At 35.4% G+C, this 13,099-nt stretch overlaps 1 protein-coding gene across 2 annotated transcripts in view; it reads right to left on the reverse strand.

Annotated features, from left to right (window-relative positions):
- The window catches only part of POC1B (POC1 centriolar protein B), a 49,839-nt gene that overhangs the window by 21,874 nt on the left and 14,866 nt on the right, over positions 1–13,099 (reverse strand). Inside the window, exons 9-11 of one of the 2 annotated variants that reach the window (XM_032688263.1) lie at positions 11,494–11,646; positions 4,332–4,418; positions 962–1,162 (exon numbers count right to left, since the gene is read on the reverse strand). In XM_032688263.1, coding sequence (XP_032544154.1) covers positions 1,001–1,162; positions 4,332–4,418; positions 11,494–11,646 — 402 coding nt within the window. In that variant the 3' untranslated portion in view covers positions 962–1,000. The remainder of the gene's footprint in view (positions 1–961; positions 1,163–4,331; positions 4,419–11,493; positions 11,647–13,099) is intronic. The other variant, XM_032688262.1, reaches the window with a different exon arrangement.

The following is a 13,099-nucleotide window of genomic DNA, read 5'->3' on the forward strand; positions in this document are numbered from 1 at the left end:
AAACACAAAGAAGAAGGGGTGGGAGAGAGGCAGTAATGTTTTCAGTCTTCAGTGAAACAGAAAGGAGAAAGAAACACCACCCCCAGCCCCCAAACCTTGACTCCAATTCAGTGAACATTTTCAGAGTGCAAAAGGCTAGAATATGCATCATTTCTAGTAACTGCAACATATTAAGAGTCTTACCATAGGAGAAGTCAGGGCATTGCACAAATACTAGTTACCTAAGCATCCATGGCTCATTTTTACACTGGTTTCAGGAATACACAGGAGAAGTGAATAAATGAATAATCAAATTCAAAGCTATTTCCTAACCATAATAAAATACAGGAGGTTCTTAATGCTTTTGTAATTGTAGCCCAAAAGAAAGCAACTCCATATGAAGATCACATTGAAGTTTTTCCACTTACACAATGACCACATTCCCTTCACTAAGTTTAAAAAGGCATTTGCATCAGTGTAAATCTGAGATGAAAAAAGGTTTTTTCATCATGTTCAGAAAGACTTGGCCTTAGAACTAAGCTAGAACACAAGCTGAAAAGATAAGCTGTTTACAATTCAGGTAGTTCAATAATTTAATTGTTTTCTAGCAAGATCTCTACGAGAACATTCGTATTTGCATATCGTAGCTTAATCTTTGAAGCAAGAAAATACAACTAAATTTAAAAAAACATGTAACCAGGCATATCAAGTGGGGAAGCTGTGATGAATTGTTGGTTTTGATGAAGCAAGAAATTAAAATTCCTTAAAAAGAGGAGGAGGAGTGGGAGGAAGAGATAATACCAGTAATTTTTTCATACAGCTACAGCTCAAAAATATAAATGGACTGCTAAGAAAATATCTAAACATATATTTTAAATTCATAATAAAGAATCAAAAGTGTTAAATTTTTAAATACTTGTTTTACAAGTCTTCTCCAGGCAGACTATTGTAAAGAATAGATGACAGCGATACTTCACTGCACCTTAAATGTATGGAGTTGTGTGTCCTGTTTTGGTCTTCTTCATCCCAGATAGACATTGTCATCCTGGAGCAAGTCCAGTGGAGGGTGAACAAGATGGTGAAGGGGCTGGAACACATGATATACAAGCAGAGGCAGATAACCAGGTTTGTTCAACCTCAAGGAAGAAAGGATATATGGAGATCTTGCTGCCATCCCAAATATCTAATGGGTGGATAGAAAGAAGACAGATATAAATACTTATTAGAGGACCACTGTGAATTACAGGTAACAGACATGTTGGAAAATAGGATATTCTAGCTATATATTATGAAAAAAAAATATTGTCATCAATCAAACACTAGAGCAAGCTGCCCAGAAAGATGGTGGAATCTCCATTCTTGCACATTATTAACATATGAACTGGACAAGGCTTTTGAGAACTTGATCCAAGTTGGCCTTGCTTTAAGGGAAAGGTTAGATGAAAGGACTCCAGGCATCCCTCTCAATCTATACTACTCTATCATTTTCATTAACAAATCCTTACTGAAGGGAAGAAAAGTAATACCTTTTTGCTCTGTCACAAGTCATCTTAGGGGCAGTAATAGCGTATTTCCCATAAAGCGGTAGGACAGGACATAATTACAGCTGAAGAAGAGATTCTCAATAAGAAGAGCACTTTCTCTTATTTCCTGGATTGAGACTAGATTGAGACGTATGGATATTTGCCTGCTTACTGGCAAAAATTTTGATAGCTATTCAATGAAACATTGCAAGGTTTTGCATAGGCTTCCAATCTTCCTGAAGACATCTCAGGGAGCTCAACAAGGAACCTACAAAAGCTTCAATGTCGTTACTTGTTCCAGAGAAACTGGGAGTCTTTAAATACTTCGAGACTATGATCTAATAAAGGCTGTCTCTCTCTTCTTCGGTAGAAAAATTAAATATGTTGGTTAGCTACTTCCAGTGGTCTAGAGACTTGCCAATTTATTTTTAAGACCCTGCTGCATTACATGCATGATAAATACATTGAATAAGAACCCCTAAAGATATCTAAGTGCAGAGTGCATTTTTCTCACTGCAAATATCAGAAGGGCAAAAGAACTCCTTAAGCTAGAGCAAAACACTTCAAAAAGAATAAGTAGGTATAGACAGAACATTTATAAATTAACCTGTCAACCTGATCAAAGGCTTTTAGTCATTTGAACAGTGTTCTTTTAGTAGAAGTAGGACCAAAAAGTCATAAACAGCTTTAAAATGGGTCTTGGCATGTTTGCTGGGAAAAAAAACCCTGCAGAATGATTGCCTTTGATAATCAGTAGAAAAAGAGCAACCCACTGGGGTTGGAATCAGAGAGAGGCATGAATTAGGGAAGATGGTGAATTAGACTACCGTCTGGCAACCTCAAGTTAGAGAAGGATTAAAAAAAATACACAAATAATGCACAAAAACAATATCATTCAAGTGAGGACAAACTGAATCAAGAGGAAATCTGGCAGTGAAGGTGTGATTGGACGAAATCCAGCATCTGTCCTTCCCCCTTGTTTCTTATGAAGAACATATCAAGCCTCTATAGATGGGGCCTCCGTACATTAGGAAAATTGAACCAGCTTCAGATGAAAAGGTCCAAGTCACTGAGATCCGGAACCCTTTAGAAACAAGACACAGAGGTCTAGATGGCTGGTCTGGTTAAGAAACAGGTGATTATTCCACAAACAGCAGACACTGCTAATGCAGCAGACAGACATTGGACAGAAAGATGACACTAAAAGATGAGTTGGCATTAAAAAGCAGGGAGGACCAGGTAGGTTGGCAAAGTTGGAGAAAGTGTTAATGACTATGGGAGAGGAAGGATACTAGTGACAAGGAAAACATGCAAATGATTCCTGAATTTGTGTCAATAGTGGTGTGGAACAGGACAGTTGTCTTTAAGGCTGCAGTCCATGTAACAAAGATTCAGAAATTTTTCTAGATGGAAAAAGATGCAGAGGGTGATGTTGAAATGAAGAAAGGTGAGAATCAATGATGAACAGTAGATTAAGATATTGGGGGAAAAAAAAGGTAATGATTATTGACACAGTCAAAAGGCATGCATTTAGAAGCAACATTTTTATAATGAAGATTGTAAAGCCAGATAGATAGCAGTCAAAACAATGTATCTATTTGGTCAACGTATTCCTACAATGAGTTCTGGGCAAAGTTTTGTAAATTGCTTTCATATTAAAAGAATTAATGGAGACTAAGTAATTGACAGATTTATAGTTATGTAATAAAGAATTACAGTATAACTATACATTTGAATTCTGTGATGAGCAGTAAGTAATGAACAGAGTATTTAAAAGTGATAGGTAGTCAATAAATTATATGCACCACAATCCACTACCAGTCAAGCCTACTAGATGTCTGTAAGTCTACAAATTACTTTTGACATACGTTATCTTAAAGAACCTCATGTCCATTGTGAAAACATAACAAAACAAATGCTAATTAAAATACATTAAATTATCACTTCTCAAATATAAATTATTATATGATTATTTGTTTTGAAGTAAAGGTTTGTCATCAACCTCTGTATCATAAAGAATTTTATACAGTACCTTCACAACATACCTTTCACAAAGCATTCATGACAAAACAGAACAGCAGAAACCACACCTGCTGCCTATTCATATGTATTAACCCTTCAACCACACAAACTCTTTTTTATGGTAAGTAAAATTGCTTAAGATACAGTTTATACCTTCACAGGTCCAGATTCAGAGCTAAAAGAAAAAATCTCATTTTAACCTAATTCTAGAACAGCATGTCTTTTAGATTTCATACCAGGAGAGCATATTTCTCCTCCTACGAAACCACCACTAAAACATTGCCTTCCTTTCCTCCCACGTGCCATACCAATGTCATACATACAGCTAACATTAGAAGGCTCTAATCATATAATTCTGTCTTAAAATGTCTTACTTTTTTTTCCTCCCAGAGAACTATTAAATGCCTTAAAAGGAAAAAAATTAAAGCAGCACTTCTGGAATTGTATCAGTGAGACAGTTATTCTTTAGATTTCCCATTATTTGCAGATAAAAACAGAGTTACAAAAAGTGTTTGAGAATAAACCACAAATTCTAACAGTAATATTTAGATGTAATTAGCATGGGTTTATAAATAGAATTTCTGTCTATATGGGGTAAAATTACAGTATAACATGAAAGTTTTGCTATTACACCATCTTCTGGTTAGGCTTGGGAACTGTGACAGAAAGCTTAAGTTGAGAATTTAGGATACTGAGCTCTGAGCACTCGACAATTGTTAAAAGAAATATTTTATTCATATGGACAGAAAGAGCACATTTCTGATAACAGCTATATCATATGTTGTTTTTTTTTTTAAAGCAACTTACCAGAGTACTGAAAGATGAAGAGGTTCTAATCTCTATGACAGGTGGATCAGGTGTTTGCATATCAGTTACATCATATGTAGGGTCAACCTGTTGAAAATGAATTATGCTATTATTTCAGCATCAGCAGAAAAAGGGAAATAAGAATGAAATAAAAAGTGAGCACATAGTTAACAATCCGGGTCAGTCAGTTCTCACATTCAGGTTCCTCAAGTCATCTACAACAAACAGACTGTTGACACGCTTACTTGTTGTGTCCCCACTTTGATTGCCAAAATGACTTGAAAAACACTGTTGTGGAAACCAGGTAGGAGATCACACTGAAATCTCTAATAAGTTAACTACCCAAATACAAATCACACTCTTACTGAAAATACAGGAAAAACTGCTTTATACTGAGACAGTATATGTCTGAGGCTGATTGATCAGACATCTCATCACAACATCTGCAATTTTGCTTTTAATATCACAGTTGGACTACTTGCTTATTGTTGGTTATAGGACTTACTCTGTAGCTTTAGCAATATTTTACTAATGTCCTTTCCTGAAAGTGAAGCATTGACAAAATATCAGATAATATGAAGTTTGAGAAAGCTGCTGCTTTCATTTATCTTACAGTTTCACCTAAGGATCAGAATAACCTCCCTATAAAAATTTGTGCTATTTTCCCTACCATTATATTATCTAGGTGTATTACAGCCTAAGATGTTTGCCTTCACAGTATGACTTACAGAAGTATTATTCTCATTATTTTATAAACTGGCAAATTTCACAGAAAGACTAGATGACTTTCAAATTGTCAAGAAGCCTAATGTAATAAAGAGAAATGAACTTTTTTCTTTTCAACTTTTTATCAGCTATCCAACAGCAGCCTTATCAGAAAGAGCATTAATTCCAAACAACCTACTGAAAGTGGAAAAAAATAAACAAAACCCTCAAAACTCACACTGGCCTAGTGACAGGGTTGTATTTTAGTCACTGAAAGTTTCTTAGATACAAGGGTCATTTTATTTTGCCTTTTCAAGAGATCCTATCACTTCACCTGAAGACTGTCAAAATTCTGTCTCAGCCAGAGCTGCTCCCTCAGTAACTGCTTCAGCGCTATTTCCTCAAGTTAGAATCCCTGATGCTAGGGTCCCCACGTTGGCATACAGACCCTTAGGTCAGAGACATGTTTGTTAAGTAGCTAGAATGCAATCTTAAATCCAGAATTAGTAGCCAGGGAAGGAGGGCAATAACATCTTGTAGTGCCTGAAGACTTTTCATTCGATTCATTTGGATTTCCGTAAGTTACACGCAGAAATTTAGCTTAAAATTAATAGAAGCAAGATATTCCTCAGTAAGTGTAAGTGGAGGAAGAAGACAAAAAAAGTTTACTAGCAAGCTAGAAGGTAAAGAAATATTTAAATACAGATATTATCACATTATTCAAGGTGGGAGAGATTCTCATGCTTTGCAGCACTTACAAATCAGAGATGACAAGCCTTCCTTAAGGGGAGATCTTAATTCTGTTTTTAAGCTTGTTCACTTTTCTGTCTAGTTTTTTCTTTCATTCAGTTTCAACAAGTCATTCTTCATTCATGAACTTTTTTTTTCTGTCTTCAGATTATATTTGCATCAATCAAGAATGAGCAGGGACTCAGGGACAATCAAGAAAACCCATACTGCTACAGGGCCATCACAAGCTGCATACTTAAAATTCTCCCTCATTTGTAGATATTAGGATCTTCTCCCTCATATACAGATATTAGGATCAAGTCCTGCTTTATTCCAATTTTCTCAAATAGATTTGGAAGAAATAAAGGGATAAAGGAGAATGAAAGCATCTTCTTAACAGAAATATGATCAAACATAGTCTCCTCTGAATATGGTATTGATTACCACTTCATCAGTGCTAAAGCAAAGAAGAGAGGAACCACAAATTTTACTTTTTTCCCCTCCATACATGACATGCCTATTGAGATTAAACAGGCAACTGTCCCAAAGAGCTTACATTTATTCAGTGCCCAGGGTCATTTGCTTCTGACATTCAGCCAGTCCTGCAATAAATATAATTAATGCATTATCAGAGTATCAATCCTACTACGAGCAGCTAAGACTAAAGTAGTTTTCTGACATGAATCATTTGGGTGCTGAAGAGAGGACAATGCATCCACCAGATTCTGCAGAAGAGGGATAACAGGTGCCTACCACTTATCAATACTTTAATGTGGAGGAGCTACTGCAGTATTGTTACTAACAGATCTTGAAACATACTCTTTGAGGTATCTCCTTCTTATATACATGGAAGATATTGTAGAATGAGTTAAATGCTTTTCTTGATACAGGTTGCTAAATAAATATATGGTATTACTAAGTTAAGAAAATGTGGCCTTTATGTGGAAGTGTCATATCCTAGACATGGAATGAAAGTTCCTCTTCATATAGTTCAGCTTACTGCTTTATCAGAGATAAGGGGATGATGAGGAGCACTGTAAACACTGACTAGGGGTGCAGGAACTATCATAAACAATATTTGAAAAAATTAAATATAAAACTATTAAGCAACTAGTCAGAGCATCTAAAAAGTGTCTAAAGAAATGAGCACGAAAACATGAAGGCTGTAGATGAACCCTTCTTACAAATATTAGTGTTCAATATTGCACTAAAAATTAATGAGATAACGGAATGACTCTAAACGTGAAAGTTTCAAATGACTTGACATTTCCTAACAAGGTGATGTAGTTAGCTGTAAAATAATCCTACCAAACATATTTGGAAAGATTTAACTTTAAGAAACAAGACAGAAAAACCAGAACACTAAAAAGCAAGGTAGGGAGAACTGTCATGTATTAAAGGTTTTCAATTTAAATTTAATTTAAATTTAAATTTAAATGCCTTAATCACTTGGTAGACTGATACATAAGTATTTTCATTATCATCTTTTAATATGATAATACAATTATCACATTTTGATCCATAGCAGAAGAAAATATATTTGAAGGAAGATTTCTATAAATCCTTTGATGCATTAGAAAAATGAAGTCAATAAAATTAAAAGAGGAAGTTCTCACACAAAGTATTTCCTAGGAAAGTGATGTGAAATAGTCTCTCCAAACATACCAAGAGAAAATTAGCATTCAACTTCATTAAACACCGTTTTTGTTCTAGACTGGAGCCCTCAAGCCAAGCGAGCCATATATTCTTTTTCCTACTGCCACCTAGTGTATATTTGGATTTCTTTCATCTAGGAAAATATTTACAACTGAAATTACACTGGAGATTTTAAGATAAAACTAAATCAACAGAAGCTATTTATGCTCAAGATATAAACTCCGTGTACCTTAATATTGTTCAAATCTCAAAGCTATGTTTTGAAAGGAAACTTTTTTCTACCTTCCATATATATCTAGAGGTCTCTAGATTATAAAAGGTAAATTATGTACAAATATGACAAATTCATAAATAGAACTGTCACCTAGTGGAATGCATTTTTTAGTATTTTTCACTAAAACTGCATTACTGTTTAAACATACTGATTTCAAATAACTCCAAAAGATCCTTATGTCAAAGAGATACAATGACTGGGATTTATCTCAGTTAAATTTAGACACACTGCTGGACATCTATATTTGATCTGGTCTCCCAAGATTACCTCTATGGTCAACAGAGAAAAAGTAGGTACCTTCAGAGAACAAGTCATTTACTTACATTTCCAAATAGTCTGAATAATTGTAGTAATTATAAGGATTAAATCTCTACTTACTCAAATATTCAAGAAATCACATTGATCAGTGCAGTTGGAGAAGAGTTGTAAAGACTTATAAGTCAAGAACAGGAAATTCAACACTTCATTAAAATTCAGGCTACTGCTGGTCTGAGGAGGAGGAGTTTTTGCAAAAGTTAATTATATGTCAAAAAACAGGTATGTAGAGAGAGAGAAAAAAAACTAGGGAAGGTGACTTAAATACTAACAGTTCCATGTATAGCTTGGAAGAGTGAACAAGTAAAAGTTTTGAGAAAAGGTGAAAAGCTCCATGTTTCTGTCACTATCCTGAAGGCAAGACACCAGATGATACCTGTAATTCTTAATGCCCTTATGCAAGTTGCTTTATTCAAAACAGCATTTCCAACAGGTGATGTGGGAAAACACTGCACTATGTCTCTGATGCCAGCCAAAGAAACTATATGCAGGGCAGTGCATTATAACACATCTCAAATGTCTAGATAACATTGTAGTGTTTTGTAGCAAACCTTAAATGGTCATCTATGCTTTTGAATATCCCATATCTGAACTGCCTCTTCTGTATGCTTGTAATTCTTGCATATGTGACCAAGTCTCTTAGAAAACTGTTACTTCCGTTTAGTTAAGATCGATTATCTTACCCCATTCACAGAAATATGAAGACAAAGGAAGAAAATAAAGAGAAAGGAAACAGTTCTGCATATTATCTGAGGTGCAGATACTAGGAAAAACTGTGTTATTACAATTGCTGTACTGTAGTGGAATATATAACCCAAAAAGACTGGGGAGTCTCCATCTTTCTTCAAGGCCTTCTAACTAGACACAGCTGACTTTATGTACCATTAACAAGAAGAATAGATGACCTCAAAAAGCTCATTCTGACACATCTGTGATTCAATCCCTCCTTTTCCTTATATATGAGAAACATGATGAGCCACTGAAAGATGAGGGTGGTATTGTGGTGGAACTGCCTAATGTCAAAATTCCGTCTATTGCCTCAACCTTACAAAGAGATTGAGGTATTAAAAAAATAACAAATTTTAACCAAAGAAGGACATATATTTTTTTTTCTTATCCAGAGTACAGCATAACACAGTGGGGCTAGACATGATGCTTTCTCTCATTTACAAGAGGAAATATTTAAGACGATGGAACACCGAAAAATTTCAAGCACAGTTAGTGCCACTAAAGAATATTACTGCTGGTAGTAACCTGATGCTAGTTTTGTCCGGATAAATTATGTTTCTGTCCAGTTGGTAAGGTCTATTCTTCCTCACCATAACAAATATTCCCTTCGTAGACAGGAGAGGCAATTAAAAAAACAGGAAAAGACATACGGAGAAACAGAACTTGGTAACTTCACCTTAACTTTGTCTAAATTACTGTATTATTACATTAATTCTGAAAATTAGCTGTAAGAGAGATCCTAATCACTACTACTATAATATTTAATTTACATATATAAAAATATAGTACATTACAATAGTATGAGTTTTGTGGAACTATCAGACACTGTTTTGTCTCAAAGAATATAATATACTTCATGTTTATTTGAGAGAAAGATATTCCACTGACTGTGATGTTTTCTATTAACATCACATCTACTAACTAAACACAACAACCCTCTTCCTAAAATCAGGCCAAAAAATAAACCACAAAGAGCCCAAAACTTTGCTATGACAAATGTCAAAGCCATAGAGCCCTTTCACTACTATGGAGCACCTATGAATAAATGCAGACATTAGGTTAAGTGAATCTGTCAAAACTAACTGATAAATAATTTCTTGACATTCAACTATCAAATTTCCCTGATGTGCCCTTTCAGTATTGACAACGAGGTCCTTCCTAGCCTTAGTTTAACTTTAGCCTGAACTCATTAATGCTTTTTCAGAGCTTCTCAATTACCTGGGATCAGGAATAGGAAAAAAAACCTGAAAAATTGCTTTAGAGTACATTCACATCTTTGCCAGGCATCTGAGCAGCAGAGGTCTGGAAACATTGACCTGAACAGAAAGCAACCGAACCCTGCAGCTATAAGCTACTGTTTACTTAGCACAAGTTATAACTGGGTGCAATTTGAATGGGTCTTGAAGTAAACTGTTGATACAGCAAGAGTGGCTTAAATCTGCTGGCAAATGCTGTGATAAGAGTTTGTTCTGGCACTGACCAACTATACTGAAGGTTGGTAGCAGCAAACTTAACTTCATTCATTGACCTTTCAATGAATATCAAAGTCCAGCACGGAAGCTTGTTTATGAAGCTTGTCATACATGCAGTCATCCTGTTCTTGTTCTGACCAAAATGCTAAGCATTAGAAAGCTCCACATCCAACACGACAATAGAACCAGGCACATGAGAAATCTCAGTGATGAATTCTATCAGAGTTCCCCTCCTCCACCAAAGTGTTTGCCATCTTTATACTATTCATATTGCATATATTTATATTGCATACGTACCCACCCACCAAAAAAAAAGCTCAGTATCCCCAAATGTCAATGTTTTAAAACTCTGAGCAAGAAACAAATGCCATGGCAGCAGTATCTACATTTTAAATGAACACAACCAGGTAATGGTGAATTTCTATAGTCCTATGATAGTATATGACAGCAACCAAAAAGTTCCAAGATTTATCTGTGAGACACTTCTTCCACACTAGAGGCACCTGGACAAAATCAAAAAAGAGATAAAAGTACAGGTAATCACCATGTAGAAACTAGCCAGCTCTATCAAGGACAGTATAGCATAAACAATGGCCTCATTGAAGGCACAGTACTTTTTACCAATCTGCTTTTAGACAATGTGACAAACAGGATTTTTCCAGATAATGAAACAGAATATTTGATATTTCACTTTGGTTCCCAAATTTCCAATACTTCAAGGGATGCCAGTAGATGCTTTGACAGTAATGTAGTTCAAGAATGAAGTTATCATGAAATCAGACTACATAGTGACATAAAACACACTACTAACCTATAAAGTCTTTCTAAACTTTTAGATAGATATCAAGGTCTTCTCATGATACCTAATGGTCTTAGAAAGAGGAACAACTTGTCACAATCAAATATTTGACTTCCAGTAATAATGTCACTTTGTCCTGCTTATAATGATGTATTTTGATTAGTATTCTAAAGCTCAATGCAGATTTAGATACCTTCTGCAACACTTACCAAGTTACTTCACAAACCAGATCATCATCTATGTTTTTTCTAAATCAGATGTACAGACTTATATTAGAAGCATGAAAGGAATTTCAGCATAAATCTGACAGTATCAGCTAGTCTAGTAAACTTAATGTGGATTCATAAATTATGGTTGCTCCCAAAGTATTATACATAACAATAAAAAGCTCTCTGGTATACATAGAACACATTTAACTATAAATGCCAGACAGTCTGTACAAAAGCTTCTGGCTTCCTATATTAGATAACTTATTGCACTCACCTCAACTGACTGAAGTTTTTCATCATGAAGATGAGGTGATCTCGGGTAAATATCAAGAAGATGAGGAGGTTCATCAATATGTGTTCTTCTAAAATTGTGTTTAAGAACTTCTTTATAATCAAAAGAATCAAAATTGGTTTTCCATAGTAATACCTGTAAGAAGCCATCATATCAGTAACTGCTAGAAGCCTATTCAGTGCTCAAAACATAACTATTGAGTGAAGTCTGTTATTACTAATAGAGCACTACATCAGAATAAGCCTGCAGTGATCACTTAGTCTGATCTCTACAACACAGGCACTTCCCCAGAGTATCTTGTACTTCAAGTCTAAAAGATGTGGTTCAGTCTATTAAAAAAAACCAAACTCTAAAATCTGTCCATAATCATAAAACAAAGGAAACTTCTGTCCCACTGGACCAAGTTATTTTTCTGACAAATCAAGTGGTCATACACCGTTAAGTTTCTGCCCCACATAAAGGTTTGCAGGTCTAATAAGAAAGTTTGAGGGCATAAGAGAAATGACAGAGTTCCAGAGAACACTAAAACACCTGGTTCCAGTGTTTTAGCATCAGGAATCTGTTTTCTGAACCTTGTCCAATTATACTCTAGGTAGAAACAATATACAACAGTCACACAATGGCCGAATGCAGAAGTGAGGTCACAGAATGGAGAGGTAGTCCAAAGATGTTCTATCCATTCGGTCTTATAGATATTCCAGGAAAACAAACCCTAACACATCCTACATTTAAAGTAAACCAACAGAGCGAGTCAAGTCCCACAACCATTCTCCCGGCAGACATGGAAAAGGGTTGTGGACAGATCAGCAAAATAGGATCTTCGTGGAATACCTGTGTGTATACACCAACAGAAAATGGACACCGAAGAATAAAGTTCTTATGTTTACTATAGATAAAGATATATACATTGCTAGTTACCTAACAGTGGTTAGCAATGAACATTTTAAACTTAGAAAAGTAAAAACTACACCAAAATAAGTAGCCCTCTCTCACCAAACCTTGCATAAAACAAAGGGAAAAACTTCAGCAAATATAGGAACGCCTGTTTTTAAGGTAACTAAACCCAGGATTCATTGTCAGACTACTAGGACTACTTTTTTAATTCAACATTTAACAAAGTGCTTCCTGATGAAACTGGATCTTCCTTCTCTTACATTCAGCATGAAACCACAACATCAAACTGCTGAGAAACATGAGCCATCTTATAAATTTTTACCTACTCTCTCCCTGATTCCATGCACCATCAGCTCTACAGCATGGAATCAGGGCAGGAGAAAGGCAATGACATGACTGCACCGAACATGCCTGTTCATTCAGGGTGCCCCAAATTCAAAGGAAGTTTGAAATAAGACAGGCATTCCCAGGGCATGCTGGCATTCAACTGGGAGGCTGTGTTAGGCTTAACGCAATAGGTCCTTTCCATCATCAGAGCTTCCAGACAACTCTTCAGTTATGTGACCGAGTTTCCTCTCAAGTTAAGTATAGTATACAAATCATCATAAAACTCAAATGAAGTACTCATGAAAGGTAAGGTCAACAATTCAGAATTACTTGGGAATCTAAATTGTATTTTGTAACTTAAAAAAAA

Source organism: Chiroxiphia lanceolata, chromosome 5 (genome assembly GCF_009829145.1).
Source record: "Chiroxiphia lanceolata isolate bChiLan1 chromosome 5, bChiLan1.pri, whole genome shotgun sequence".
NCBI classification, from domain to species: Eukaryota; Metazoa; Chordata; class Aves; order Passeriformes; family Pipridae; genus Chiroxiphia; species Chiroxiphia lanceolata.